Source organism: Grampus griseus (assembly GCF_964374135.1).
Source record: "Grampus griseus genome assembly, chromosome: 3".
Taxonomy (NCBI): domain Eukaryota; kingdom Metazoa; phylum Chordata; class Mammalia; order Artiodactyla; family Delphinidae; genus Grampus; species Grampus griseus.
Genome location: NC_139019.1, coordinates 171,753,593 through 171,768,775, shown reverse-complemented (window position 1 = coordinate 171,768,775; position 15,183 = coordinate 171,753,593). Strand labels below are relative to the sequence as shown.

General features: G+C 62.6%; 1 protein-coding gene across 1 annotated transcript; it reads right to left on the bottom strand.

Annotated features, from left to right (window-relative positions):
- Nucleotides 1-540: 540 nt before the first annotated feature.
- Nucleotides 541-9,199, bottom strand: MEX3D (mex-3 RNA binding family member D; the record flags this gene model as incomplete). Its single annotated transcript, XM_082651919.1, has 2 exons — nt 541-2,754; nt 8,590-9,199. The coding sequence occupies 2 exons, from the start codon at nt 9,197-9,199 to the stop codon at nt 1,376-1,378; spliced, it is 1,989 nt and encodes a 662-aa protein (XP_082508045.1). The 3' UTR covers nt 541-1,375.
- Nucleotides 9,200-15,183: the final 5,984 nt, after the last annotated feature.

Sequence of the window (15,183 nt, the reverse complement as noted above, 5' to 3'; positions counted from 1 at the left end):
CCTCCAGGCCAATGCCAGTCCTGAAGAAATGTGTCCAGCAGCCCCACGGGCCATGGTCCTCTGCTCCCAACTAGGTGACAGGGGGACACCACCTGTGGCTCATCGCTCAGATGTTCTTTGGGGACTGGTAGGTGTTAGGAGTCATCCTGGGAGGAAGGTTTGCAGACCTCAGTTTCCCTGTCTGTACAATGTCAGGTGGACCCCGTCCTGCTGGAGATGGGGGTCCCACACACACCACGGAGGCAGGCCGATGCCCTAGGAAGTAACCACCTGGCACCATCCCCTCCACATGGGTCATAGCCGTCCCCATGGCTGGTTGTCCCCTGGGATGTCAGGTCCTGAGCCTCAGGAAAAGGGGACCTGGCTGGACCACCTTTCAGTGTAGCCCCAATGCCGACAGCACCTGGCTTGTGGAAAAGCCTGGAATTGGGGTATCCTGAACTCTAACTCTTGTATCTGGAAGACTGGGGGGGAGGGGCTGGATCTGAGCCCTCCCCCCACCCCTCCCCATGCCCACCAACCCCACACCAGGCCAAGGGCTCACGTGTAGTAAAAAGACTTTATTAAGAAGGCTTTGAAGTCAAAAAATAAAACTCTTGATACAATTTTCTGAACCCTTAGGTCAGCTCAGCAAATATATAATCAGTAATTTAGCTGTGTAAGATTAAAGGTCCGTTACTTTATTTAAAATAAAATATATTTTAGTTTTCTTAAAATTTATTCCATAAAGTACATATTTCCCTATAAATTCCCTACATATACACAAGAGGTAAAAAGTAAAAGTTTAAAAAAACAAAAAAATTAAAAAACGGTCAACAGAAACCACAGCAGAAAAAGGATTAATAATTAAAAAAAAAAAAAGTAAGTTCTGGACGCCCCCGCCCCCCGCCCCCCTCCAGCCTGCGCGCAGCTTACATACTAAAGGGTAACCAGTTGGCCCCAAAAAGGGAGCCGTCCTTCTGGAAGTTTCTGCAGAGGTTGAGGCCGTGGGAAAACAAACACTGTCAAATCGATATCAGCTACGTACAAAAGGACAACCGGGAGAGTTGTAAAAATCGTGTTGTTTTTTTTTTCCTTAAAAAGATCACCCTGGGGAGGGGGGGGTGTCTTAAATAAAAAGTGCAAGCAGGCCTTTTCTCTCTGGTTTATTTTAACCTGTCGACTCAATACTGTCATTTGTTAAGAACTGAGGTGTCGCTGGGCCACCGGGTCGCCGTCTCCACGCTTGGGACTGGAGTTAAAGCTCGTCTGTAAACACTGGCCAGCCCGCCGCTCACCCCGCCCACCCCCTCCCCTTCCTCCCCACCCGGCCCTGAGCACCCACCCCGCGTCCGTGGACGGGCCCTGAGGGCCGCGGGCGCGGTGAGGTGACCGGCTAGGAAAAGATATGAATGGCCTGGGTGGCAGGTGTGCGGCAGGCTGGGCACTCGGGCTCGCTCTTGCCGCAGATGCGGACGGCGCAGTCCATGCAGAAGAGGTTGTGGCCGCAGGGCACCAGCGCGGCCATCACCTCACCCTCTGCACACACAACGCACTCCCGCGCCAGAGCCGCGGAGGCGGGGGCGTTGGGGGCCGGGGCCGCCTGGGGCTTGCGGCCACTCTCCGAGGCGCTCGAGTCCAGCGCAGAGCACGAGGAGGCCGAGGAGCTGCCGGGCAGCGAGGTGGCCGTGGAGAAGCTGGCGCTGCTCGAGAAGGATGCCAGGGAGCCCTGCGGGGGCCGCCAGGGCAGGGCGCCCACCGGGTCGGGCGCAGCGCGGCGGGCCAGCGGGAGCTCCAGGCTCAGGCCGCCGGGCTCGGGCAGCGTGGGCGAGTGTCGTGGTGTGCCAGCCCCGCTGCTGCGCCGGGCACCCGCGGCGGGTGGCGCGGGGGCCCCGTTGACGGCGGCGCAGCCACTGAAGGCGGGCAAGGGCGGGGCCCGCTCAAAGGGCGCCCAGATGGTGGCCGCGGTGGGTACGGTCAGGTCCAGCGCCAGGAAGTCGAAGCCGAAGTCGCAGTCCTCGGGGGGGGGTGGCCCCGCGGGGGCCCCCGGACCGTCCCCACCGAAGGTGAAGCCTCCGTTGCCCGAGGCGCCGTAGGGGCTGGTGGGGTCCGCGTCCGGCACCGGCATGGTCGGCCCCCCTCGGCCGCCCGCATAGAAGGCCTCGGGGCCCCCCGGGGTGCCCAGAGCAGCGTCCCCCCGGAGGCTGGCCGTGGGCGCGGGGGGCCGGCGGCCCGGGTTGGGGGCCTTGGCCCAGAGGCCCGCGGCTGCCCCGAGCAGGTCCAGGCAGACGTCGGTGCCGTTGGAGTGGAAGTCGCTGTCGGGGCCGGTGTCAGCGAAGGCTCCCGTGCGCAGCGTGATGTGGGCCTCGATCTCCTCGCGCGCCCGGTCCACGTTCTCGGGCATGCCCGTCACAGCGAACACCGGCTCCTTGTCGCGCCCGGGCGTCACGATGTACGTGTGCGTCCGCTGCTGGATGCGCTTGATGGTGGCGCCCTTGGGGCCCACCACCAGCCCCACCACGCGGTAGGGCACGCGCACCTGGATGGTGGTCTGTCCCGGCAGGTTGGGCGGGCCCTGCGCGGTACCGGGCAGCCCGCCTGCCTTGCTGCGCGTGGCGCGGATCACGGAGAAGTGCTCGGCGGCCGACAGGATCTCACGCTTGGCCATCTCCACGTCCTCTTTGCGGCCGGTTACGATAAAGACCGGCTCCTCCCCACGCACCGGTGTCTTGATGTACGTGTTCGTCTTGGCGCGCAGAGCCTTGATCTTGCACCCTGTGGTGGGGGACAGGGAGACACAGTGAGGGCAGGGACCCCTCCCCAGGACAGCCCCTCCTGGGCAGCAGCTGCAGGGGCCAGCCGGTGCGCTGGGTTAGGAGGCCCCACCTTCGGGCTGTAATCTCAGGCACTCGGCGTCCCTCCCTCCAACCTTGGGCGTCAGTGTCCACTCTGGTTCTGCAACCCCTGGCTCTGTAACAGGGGGATTGTCCCAAAGGCAAGGAGGGACGCTGTTTTAGGTTGAAAGGCGTCCCCCCAAATCCATGTCCACCTGGAATGTCAGAATGTGACCTTATTTGGAAATAACGTCTTTGCAGATGTAATTAGTTAGGGTGAGGGCATGCTGGATTAGGGCGGCCCTGAATCCAATGACCAGTGTCACTATAGAGGAGGGACATGTAAAGACACAAGAGAAGATGGCCCTGTGAAGACGGAGCCCAGGGTTAGAGTGAGACAGACACAAGCCCAGGAACGCCAAGGCCTGTCAGTCAGTACCACAAGAAGCCCGGGGAGAGGCCGGAACAGATTCTCCCCTGGAGGGAGCATGGTCCTGCCCACACCCTGATTTCCACCTTGCAGAACTGTGAGGATTCATTTCTATAGTTTCAAGCCATCCAGTTCATTTTACCAGATCTAGGACACGAATGCAGACCCTCTGACACCAACTCCCTGACAGGAGGGGAAACTGAGGCTCGGATTGTGGAAATGGCCTACGACTTCTTCCTGACCATGTGACCCTCCCCCAAGAGCAGATCCTGGGCCCCATATCAGGACGCCTCCAAAGGCCCTCAGTGGTCCCAGCCTCTGAGGGGAAGCTCGGGGACACGGCCTTGTGGCTTCATCTTTGCTGCCTGGGCTGGGCTGGGCTAGGGGACTGACCCTGCGGAAGGGGGCCAGGGTGGCCGTTGGGGAGCGGGTCAGTCGAGCAGGTTCTTTGACTAGGTGCCTCTCCCACCACCTAGGCGGCCCTCCCGAGGTCGACTGGAAGCTGCCCCTGAGACATCTAAACACCAGGCGTGGCCGGCCGGGGGCCCTGACACCCACCCCCCCGCCCAGGGGCCTTCTGACACATCTTGAGTCCGGACCCAGGAGTCTGGGAGGACCCCCCACCCCCAAGTTCTGGGGATGCCAGAGGGACACAGGGATATTGTTGCAGTGCAAACAGAGGGCGGCACTGAGTGGAATAACAGCGTGGCTAACTTCTCAGCGAGGGAAAATACAAAGTTAGCGGGACGAGCTGTCTGCCTGCAGCCAAGGAAGTCAGAGACACGGGGCCTGGGCAGGGGGCAGCCTCATCCCCAGCGCAAAGAGGGCAGGAGCCCCCCATCCATGGCTGAATAAAAGGGGGCCAGCTGAGTGGGGGTCTGAAATCTCCCAGGGAGACACTGCTTTCCTCCCATCTCCCGGCCTCGCCTCCTGGCCCCCAGCCATCCCCACTGCACCCGGCGTCCTCCCCGTCGGTGGCTGCTGACCTGGGCTGCCTCCACTCCTGCCTGGATGGTCTCCTCCCCACTTGGCTGGGGAGGCCCCTCCTGCAGTTCCCCTGCGCCTGACCTTTCCCATTTGTCACGTCATCCTCACTGCTGCACCCCACCGTCCTCTCCCTTCTCTGCATCACATCACAGCCCGGCACCCTCTCTTCCAGGAAACCCGCCCTGACTATGCTGGGCCAGGTCCCAGCACACACTTCTCAGAGTTTCTCCTCACACCCTAAGTCTGACTTTCTGGACTCCCCGAGGCTGGAGGACTGTGCTGTAAGGGCCGGTGGACTGGGATTGCCCTGGGCACTCAAGGAACCATCCCATGCCTCAGTTTCCTCACCTGCCAAAGGAGGGCAGAAACACACCCAGCCTCACAGGTTTGGGGCAGGACCTGACCGGCCACAGACTGGAGAGTGGCCCCAGACCGGTGCCTGTCCTCATGGGGGAGCCTTGGTGGGGAAGGGACCCCTGGGCAGGTCAGGGCTGGGGAAGGACCCTGCAGCTTTCCGCTTGCCGGCCCCCATCCTGCCCTGACCCAGAGAGCAGCCTTGGATGGAGGCCTCAGTGGCCAAGTAGAGCCCAATTAACCATCCAGACTTCAGCTGTGACATCCACTATCCCCCAAACCCCACCCACGCTAAGACCCTGAGAGGTGGCAGAGCTTGGGGGGGTGGGGAGTGGAACTGCACAAGCCAGGAAATTGGGTTTCCAGGAGTGACCCTGGGGGCTACCGCCAATTGGTGGGTGCAGCAGAAATGCAGCTTCCCGGGCCCTGCCCCAGAATTCCAACTCAGATAACCGGGAAAGGTGGCTGACTGCCCCAGGCCCCAGCAGGCCCCACCCTGCGGCAGCCGGACCCTCCTCAAGAGGGGCAGGGCCAAGGGTCCCCATGGGGGGCCTAGATGCAGGCAACCCTGCTTCCCATTGCTCGTGACCCTGTACTGGGGTCCAGGCACCACTGCACTGGGCGTTCAGGGAACCAGGCCACACGGGCTCTGCCCCAAAGGAGCCCACGTGGTGACCACAGGCCACACTTATCAAGGGAACCTCAAGGCCGTGTGCGGGGAGCTGAGGGGCCGCCCTGGGAAGGAGGCTGCGTGCTGCTGGCTAAGGGGACAGCAGGGACAGAGTTCCAGCAGGCCAGGGCTGGGACGAGTCAGCCCGATATACTGCCCCTCCCAACACAGCAGGGTGCTGTCCCCAGGGCCAGGCTGAGTCACAGTACCGTGTCTGGGGGCAAAGCTGGCTCACCTGTGAAACAGGGCCAGGGAAAGCCCCGTGCAGCAGGCACGGAAGGGTGTGACCTGCCACCCGGGGGCCCCGTTCTTCCTACGCCCCCCAGTGGGTAGGTAAGAATGTCAAGGCAGGGGCCCCTGACAGGCCTGCAGCGTCCCACAAGGGTGGGGCCCCGCACAAGGGAGAGAACAGCGAGCGCGAGGGATGATGGAAGGGACCCTGGCTGGCTGGCAGGTCACTCGCTCCCGACCGTGAGCCGAGTGTGCTGCAGACCCAGGCCTGGCTCTGAAGACCCAACCCCGGCCACCCCACCCACGGCCATTCTGCCAACTGGGGCAAAGGCAGCAAGGCGGGGGGCGCAGGGGAGGGTCTCAGAAGGAACTGGGCGCCAGCCCCTGACATTTGATGACCAGCTGGGGTGACAGGCTCTCCACCGGCCCTTCTGAGTTTCCACTTTTCCTGTTTGTGGAAGGGGGCCACCTCCACACCACCTCCAACCCTGGAGCTTTGGAAGGTGGAGGTTCTCTTCCTGCAGGGCAGGAAGAGCCAGGAGACTAGGGTTCATATCTGGGCCCTGCCGACCAGCTCTGGCGGCACCTCCGCTCCTGCAGCCTCTCCCTCCCCGTCTGTGACCCAAGGCTGCAGGATCTTCTCTGGGGGACACCTCAGGGCAGGTTGAGGTTGCCTCTCAGTGGGTCCAGGGCACCTTCTGGGCCCCTAGGCCTCCGGGAGGAGAGAGCAACGCAGGGGCTATAATCTCCTGCCTGTGCCCAGAAGGTGCATGGACCCATTTCAGGGCTGAGAAAACCGAGGCTCACAGAGCAGCAAGGGGGTGTCCAGGAAAGGGCGAGCCCGGGTCTGTGGCTCTCGTCAGCACAGGAGGTCGGGCAGGTGAACCCCCTGACCCTGCACTCCAGAGAAGGGGGTGGCCGTGGGCCTGGGGTCAGACAGAAAAGAATAAGTTCAGGGTAGGCCGTGCCCCCTGCCCTAGGGACAGCAGGGCAGTAAGAAGGAACAGGTTCCATGTCCAGGGACCCACAGGGTGGACAGCAGGGTGGGTAACCGGAGGAAGGGCACAGAGTCCTCCAGGCTGTGCTTGAGAACTGGTGGCAGAAGCTGGGAGCCACAGATGCTTCTAGAGTGGGGAGACACAAGGGCTGCTGCAATTGCCAACCTGTCCTGGCATTCGTACTCCCCTCTCTGGTGCCCTGCACCCCACTCACCCCTGCACCCCGGGGTGGCTACAGTGTGCCGGCCAGGTGCTGGGATAAGAACCAGCATCTGGCTTGACAATCCTCACGACAAGGGAGCTGCTCTCCCCCCTGTCAGAGAGGGGCTCTTGTGCTCAGAGTCACAGGACCACCCTAGTCTGCAGGGAGAGTTGTCAGGGCCCAGGGACCCCCAGAGCCTGCCTTGCTGTCTGCCATCCGCAGGAATCCAGGCTGATACCCTGGGTACCAGCGGGTACCAGAGGGACACGCGGTACCAGTGGTCAGTGTGGAGCCTGGCGACCCAGCCACCAGACTGCTCAGCATGTAGGCCAGGGATCGGTGCCCCCTGCTTGCGGCCCGCACCCCCGGGGGGCTGACACGCACATTCACATGGGACTTGTCCTCAGGCTCCACCACCAGGTGGATCAGTCTCATGACCTTGGGTGACAGCCCCCAGCCTCAGTCTCCACAGGCTCCTGGACACTCGGCTGGGAAGCAGCTGTCTTGTTACAGGTCCCAGTGAGGTTACTGGGGACAGGGGCGGCAGGAGGTGTGTCCTGAATAGGAAGGAGGCAACTGGGTGGCAGAGGGGAAAGGTCCGATTGTGGTCTCGTGGTGCCTGCGGGTAGCCGCAGGGCCCGGAGAATGGTTTACGGGTCCCCCTTCCCCCGGCTCCCATTCCTAACAGCGGGTCCCCGGGCCCAGCATCACGCCTGGTCCTCCTTGTGTCCACACATGGGGAGGACAAATGAATGACTGAACGTACCTGCACCCAAAGCCAGAGGGCTTGCTACCCCTGGCCCCACCCACCCAGAACTAGTAGAGCGGTGTCCAGGGCATCCCTGCGGTCCTCTGCTTGTGGCAGTTAGGGCGACAGGTCACCTTGAGACTCAAGCTCCCCAACACCCTTCTCTAGCTCCTGTTACCGAGGGTCCAGAGGCAGGGACCCCTAGCCCCACGTCAAGCCCCGCCCAGGCCCCACCCCAAGTTCTAGAACCTGGCTGAGCAGCAGGGAGCCCGGAGGTGCGGGCAGGAAGGCAGGAAAGTTGAGGCTGGTGGGCAGGCAGCTAACAGGGTGGGTGGGTGTGTGCTGGGCCGGGCACTGCCCACCACCCTCCAGCCCGCCCGCCCCGCAGCTCCAGGGCCAATGAGCGGCCGCCGGCCTGATGTCACCCTGCAAATCTCAGCCTGGCTCTCTAACAAAGAGAACAATGGGGCAGCCACAGGGACACTCCGACAATGCCGCTCCGGGACCCGCACACCCTGGGTCTGCTGCTGGCCACCTCGCCAGGGGAGGGCTGTGGGGCAGGACCCCAAAAGTGGCTTTTACGGGGGGGGGGTCCTTGTGCATCCCCCAAATCCCTGACTGGGGGAGGAGAGCCCGGTAGGGATCCTCTCTCATCCTGTCCTGCTCCCCATCCCCAGCAGGGTGCCCAGGCTGGCAAGTCTCGATGCACCCTCTCTGTGCCGCCAAACTTCTCTCGACACTGCCGGAGCGCCCGCGCCCCCAGCCCCAGCGACCCCCCAAACCCGAGCGAACCCGCCCCGTGCCAGTTTTGGGTGTGGAGCGGGCACTGCCCAGCCCGGCCCCCTTATCCCTGGGATGCCACCGCTGGCGGCCCAGGGCCCGGGCAGTGAGCTGCACGCAGGGGCCTTTCCCGGCTGCAGGCACCCAGACAAAGGCGGCAGCGGGGCCAGAGCGCCGAGGGGAGGAGCGCGGGCTGCGCCCAACTTTCTCCCGCGGCCAGCGGCAGGACAAAGGCACACAGGCGGCCACCGAGGCCCGAGCCCACGCGGGGCGTGGCCGGGGTCTGGTGTCCAGCCGCGGGCTGGGCTGGGTGGCCCCTCCCGGGACGAGCCGCGAGGGGACCCCCGGGGAGGAGCCCCCGACGGCGGCCACTCACCCTGGCGACCCACGATCTCGGCGACGTGCTCGGAGCTGGGCACGGGCACGCACTCGGTCATGTTCACGCTCTTCTTGCGGCTGCCGATCACGCTCATCTGCTCGGCCAGCAGCGTCGGGGGACCCAGGGCCGCGGGGTGGGGCGCGAAGCCCGCGAACACGTCGGGCGGCGATGGCCGAGGCGGCGGCGGGGGGCTCACGTCGGGCTCCAGCAACGGCAGCGGGCCGGGGGCCACGGCCACCCCGGGCGCGCCCGCCTCGGGCCCGTCGGGGGGCGCGGGCTCCGCCGCGGCCCCGCAGTCTGCGCCTCGCGCCGCCGCCACCGCTCCGTCCCCGCCGCCCGCGGCCGCCCCCTCCTCGTCCTGGTCGCCCGCGCCCCCCAGACCGAGCCCTGAGAGCTGGTCCAGGGCCAAGCGCAGCGCGGCGGCCGCGTCGTCGGGCTCGGGCGGCGGCCGGGGCGCAGGCGCGGCCTCCTCGGCGCCCTCGGGCGGGGGCGGCGGCGGCGGTGGCGGCGGCGGGGGGCCCGGGCTGGGGTCCCCCCCGACCGCCGCCCCGGGTCCGCCGCTGCGCTTGCCCCCGCCGCCGTCGGGCTGTCCGGTGGAGCTGGGCATGGCGGCGCTAGCGCTCGGGCCCGCGCTCCCGCCTCTCGGCCGCCGGCCGCCCCCGCCGCCGCCGCCCGCGCCGCCGCCCTCCGCCTCTGAGAGCTCGGCCGCCGGCCGCCGGCATCCAGCGGCGGGGCGGGGCGGCGGCGGGGCTGCTCGGGCGCGGGCGGCGGCGGCGCGGCGCGGCTCGGCTTGCTTCTAGGCGGCGGCGGTGGCGGCTCCTCGGCGGCGGCGGCGGCGGCGGCGGCGCGGACGCTCCTTCCCTCCGCCCTCCCGCCGCCTCCCTCCGGCCGCCGGCCGCCCCGCCCCGGCCCCGCCCCCGTGACGCGGCTGCCGCCAACAATGGGGCGCCGGGCAGGGCGCACGCGCGGGACGGGCGGGGCGGTCACGTGGCGCGGCCACCCCCGCCACGGGCTTTGGGGCGGGCCGGGCGCTGTGGCACGTGCGGGAGCGGCCGCAGGTAGGTGCCCGAGGCGGCCCGGGCCCTGGGGGCGCGAAGGCGCCCCGCCCCAGTCCTCGCCTCTGGGCCGGTGTCCCTCTCCCGAGGCCCCTAGCGCCGGGGCTGGCCTCCAGACTCCGCCCCCCTTCCCCCGCGCGATCCCCGCACGCACCTGGCTCCTAGGGCCCCCCCCCCGGGAGGTCTCGGGCACCCACATCCCCCATCCCGGGAGAGTGCCCGGAGCCGAGATCGCGCCACGTGGTGGTGCTTCCCGGCTTGGGCTGGTTTCTACCCGCCAGAGCCCTCGGACGTGAGCACCGCCCTCTAATGTTCAGAGAGCAGCCCAGCGTGCCCACGCCTAAAGCCAACCTGTCCCGGTGGCCCTTCCTCCAGCGGCCTTTCAGGGCCTTCTTTTTTCCTTTGGGGCGAAGGAGCCGTCCGGTTTCCCCCTGTGGGATTTCTTTTGGTGAATGGATGGGCTGGGATCGACCCCACCCAGGTTGTCCTACCCGGTCTCCGAGGGGACCCGGGACCTAGTCCCTGCTTGGCTGCAGGACCTCAGGCCAATTGCATGGGCTCTTTGGGTGGGAGAGGGGGCAGCCCGCCCCTTTTGTCCAGCACTGACCTCTCACCTGGTCCACTGCCATCCTCACCCGACCTGGGTACCTGCCCCCCACCCCATGGAGTCCTTCGGCCACAGCTGTCCACGACTGGATGGCCCAGAGTTCGTCACCTCTCTTCACGAACTCTGTCTTCCCTGGCAGGTGCCCCTCCCCCTCTCTTAAGGGACCCCAGTTCCTCTCTTAAGGTCTTGGACTTCTCTTTTGTGTGCTTGAATGCTCGCTCGGAAGTATTAATTATTTCATTATAACTTATGTTCAGGGACTTCCCTGGTGGCGAAGTGGTTAAGAATCCGCCTGCCAATGCAGGGGACACCGATTCCCAGCCCTGGTGGGGAAAGATCCCACATGCCGCAGAGCAACTAAGCCGGTTCGCCACAACTACTGAGCCTGCAAGCCACAACTACTGAGCCCCTGCGCCTAGAGCCTGTGCTCTGAAACAGGAGAAGCCACTGCAATGAGAAGACCACGCACTGCAACGAAGAGTAGCTCCCGCTCGCTGCAACTAGAGAAAGCCTGCGCGCAGCAATGAAGACCCAAGGCAGCCAAAAATAAATAAATTTCTTAAAAAAAAAAAAAAAACAGGAGGAAGGGGAGAAGTGTCATAAATAACTTTAGAGACACGGAGGAAAATGCCAGAAGCCACCAAAATTGCTGAAAGGGGGTCTGGTCCGGGGAGCATGGGGCTGGGCATGGCTATTTTCCATGATGGGAATTTCAGTTATTTTTTTTTAATTTTTATTTTTTAGCTACACATATATTAGTTTTTAAACGTGTTGAGGCAACACTGATGAAAACACAACGGCCAGTGAGGCTCGGTGGGGGCCTGGGTCTGAGCTCTGCTGCTGAGCGCCCCTCCAGCACTGCCCAAAGCGGAGTGGCAGTGGTGCCTCATCCAAGGTCATGTTTTGAGAGAATAATAGTCAAGGAAAAGAACTTTGTTGCCAAAGAATATAAAACCACAAAACTGCCTTCCTTGCACCACTTCCACGTTCAGTCTTCCTCCTCCAGTTATTAAAATGTGCTTGTGGCAGTTGATTTTGGAGTGGGCTCATGGTTACTTTTGTGAATTGAGTTGGGTTTGAAATAAAATTTACACGCAATGAAAGGCACCTGCTTTCACTGCCCTGTGCATAAGCTCTTCCTGGCCAGATGAGCGGCTGCAGGACCCAGTTGGCTCTCCCCTCTCTGTCGGTCACCTGGACCAGTTTTGCCTCCTCTGGGGCTTCACGTAAACAGAATCTTTTTTTTCCCCCTTTTTGTCTGTACCGCGGCACATGGAATGTCCCTGACCTGGGATCGAACCTGTGCCCCCTGCAGTAGAAGCTCGGAGTCCTAACCACTGGACCGCCAGGAAGTCCAGGGAATCGCTTTGTACTCCCTTGTGGGGTGAGTTTTTTGCACTCGGCCTAAGTTAATTTTTGTCATTTTTTAAAGACTCCCGGCCAGGCAGCTGTGCATCCAGGCTCCTTCATGGGCCCGTGTGGGCTGCCTGGTCTCCCCAAGGCTGCCAGGGACCCTCTGTCTCCCGCCAAGCTGGCTCCCCACACCTCTAGGGCCGGCCAGGATCTGTGCACAGATGTCAGGTTCCCTGAACCCCTGATATATATATATATATAATTTTTTGATAAATTTATTTAGTTTTGGCTGAGTTGGGTCTTCGTTGCTGGGCGTGGGGTTTCTCTAGTTGCGGTGAGTGGGGGCTACTCTTTGTTGTGGTGCGCGGTCTTCTCATTGCAGGGGCTTCTCTTGTTGTGAACCACGGGCTCTAGGTGCGCGGGCTTCAGTAGTTGTGGCTCGCAGGCTCTAGAGCGCAGTCTCTGTAGTTGTGGCACACAGACTTAGCTGCTCCGTGGCATGTGGGATCTTCCCGGACCAGGGCTTGAACCCGTGTCCCCTGCACTGGCAGGCAGATTCTTAACCACTGCGCCACCAGGGAAGCCCCCTGATATTGTTTTATTTTTAAAATTTGGGATATAATGTACACATATTAAGGTGCACCCTTTAAAAGTACACAATTCAATGTTTTTTTTTTAGTAAATTAAAGAGTTGTGCAGTCATTACCACCATCAATTCTAGAACATTATCAGGAATTCCCTGGTGGTCCAGTGATTAGGACTTGGCACTTTCACTGCTGAGGGCCTGGGTTCAATCCCTGGCTGGGGAAATAAGATACATCCCGCAAGCTGGGCGGCATGGCCAAAACAAAAAAATGATCATCGTCCAGAAAATGAAACCCCTTACACTTGCGCCATTACCCCCAAGCCCCCTACAGCCCCAGCCCTGGCAACCACTCATCTACGGATTTACCTTCTGACATTTCACATGCACGGCATCAGACACTGTGGCCACAGCAGTCAGGGTTCTCCAGAGAAACAGAGCATAGGAATTGGCCACACAATTATGGAGGGCTCTGTGTGATTCAGTCCGAGGCCAAGGGCGCGAGAACCAGGAGCTCCAGGGCAGGAAGAGAGGGACGTCCCAGGTCAAGAAGAGAGAAGGAACTTGCCCTTTTGCTGTCCTTTTGTTCCACTTGGGCCCTTGATGGGTCGGATGACACCCAAATGGGTGAGGGCGGATCTCTCAGTCTACTGAATCAAATGCTAATCTCTTCCAGAAACATCTGCAGACACACCCAGAAATGTTTTACCAGCTCTCCAGACGTTCCTCAGCCCGGTCAAGTTGACACCTACAATTAACGTCACAGCTTGCTTCTGTGTCTGGCTTCTCTCACTGAGCATCGTGTTCTCAAGGTCCATCCACGTTGTAAACGAGTGTCAGTGTTTCTCTCCTTTTCACGGCGAAGTGATGCTCCCGCGTGTGGAGGGACTAGATTTTTTGTATCGAACCATCCCTGGATAGACGCTTGTTTCATCAATTTTTTAAAATAAGTAAATAAATAAATTTTTGGCTGTGTTGGGTGTTCGTTGCTGCGCGCGGGCTTTCTCTAGTTGCGGTGAGCAGGGGCTACTCTTCATTGCGGTGCGCAGGCTTCTCAGTGCAGTGGCTTCTCTTGTTGCGGAGCAAGGGCTCCAGGTGCGCGGGCTTCAGTAGTTGTGGCACGCAGGCTCAGTAGTTGTGGCTTGCGGGCTCTAGAGCTCAGGCTCAGTAGTTGCGGCGCACAGGCTTCGTTGCTCCGCGGGCTGTGGGAACTTCCCGGACCAGGGCTCGAACCCGTGTCCCGTGCATTGGCAAGCGGATTCTTAACCACTGTGCCACCAGAAACCCAAACTCCATCCTTTTTAAAAATGTGTTCCTTTCACCCTCATGGAGGAGGGGTAGGGGATGGGGAGGAGTGACAACCCGATTTGCAGGGGTCCTGTCGCAACCCCTGAAGGGGACGGGGGAGGATCTAAGAGGTGGCACGACCCCCTAGTGACAGGTAACAGCTGCACTGCTGGCCCTTCCTGCGCCAGGACCTGAGCTCAGCTCCCAGGGTGGCTGGAGAAACGCACTGCTTTTGGTGAGATGCCCTTACTTACTGTGTGGAGGCTGCTCCGGCTGCCCTGGCGACCACACCCCAGCAAGGCTCTGTGCCTGTCCTCCCTGCCCCCTGCCCAGGGCTCTGAGAACAACAGTCTCTGTGGAGCAACCTGCTTCCAAGTCCTTCAGTGACCACGAAGGACTGGGAATGGGCTGGGCTGCCAGGGAGCCTGGGCATCAAACACCTGAGCTCAGCCCTGGGGGCTGATGTGAGGGCAGGGGCTGGGGGGTGGGCAGTGAGCAGATGGGCCTCCAGCTGGCATTCAGTCTGGGCCCCGCACCTGGGGAAAGGCCTCACCCTCTCGGTCCTGACCTGCCCGCTTGGGAACCCTGTGGCCCACCAGCCCGAGGCCTGTGGCCCCTGCAACGGACTGCCCAGAACACAGCTGGGGTGCCAACGCCACACCTGGATTTTGCACGGGGACCATCTGGGGGCTCGGTGCGGGGGAAGACGAGCAGCCCCCAGGCCCCGACACGCCACTTCCATATCCATCGAGAGGTGCCCGGACGGAAGGCCGGCTGTGCTCCTTTTCGAGCCCCAGGTAATTCATACGAACAGCCCTCCTGGCCACGGGGCACCCACCCACCGGCTCTGGGCCAGCGACCAGCCCAGAACACAGAAGGCACAGAAGTGGGTGCAGGGAGCTGAGCCAGTGCTGCAGAAAGGCAGACACCACAGCCTGGTCCACAGCCGACTGGCCCAGGGTGGGTGAGAACGGGCGGGCAGGCTGAGGGGAGGACAGAGCGTGGCACGGCCTGCCCGCCTGGGCCCCAGGGAGAAGGTCAGGGCGCTGCCCGCGCCCTCGCTCCGCTGCCTGGCGTCCTTTGTGGGGACAAAGGGCCGGAGGCAGGGCTCCCGAGGAGCTCAAAGGCCAGGGAAGGACACACAGGACGGTCCAGCCCACCCTACCGCTCCAGTGGTGCAGCACCCTCTCTGAATTCCTACTGCCACCAAAAAACCCTCCTAAGGCCTTTGGGAAGAACTGCTAGGACCCAGGAAGACAGCCCCTTGCTGTGGCCCAGACTTCACGAACTGCCGGCGACCAGAGGGAGCCAGCCAGCCGGCCGTGAGCAGGACAGGGCACGGGGACAGGGCCAGCCATGGCCGGGCTCCCCACAGCTGTGCCCACCGCCAGAACCAGCTCCCGCCAATCACAGCCCCCGACATGCCAAACAGTGACGGGCGAGAGGCCGGCAGGAGACTGACACCCCATCACTGGAGAGCCGGCCCGGCGAGGGTGGGGGGGCCATCCCCGTCTGAACTCACCCCACAGCTCAGCCGTCTCCCAGTGACCCAGACACGTCACCAGCGGAGAGCAGCCTTCAACGGCCCCAAAGCCGAACCCGACCAAGGTCAGAACTCCCGCCAGAGTGATGGCCCCCATGCCACTCCTGTGGTGGAAGGGATGGCAGTCAGAGACCAGGACTGGAGCCTTTTTTTTAATGCCTCC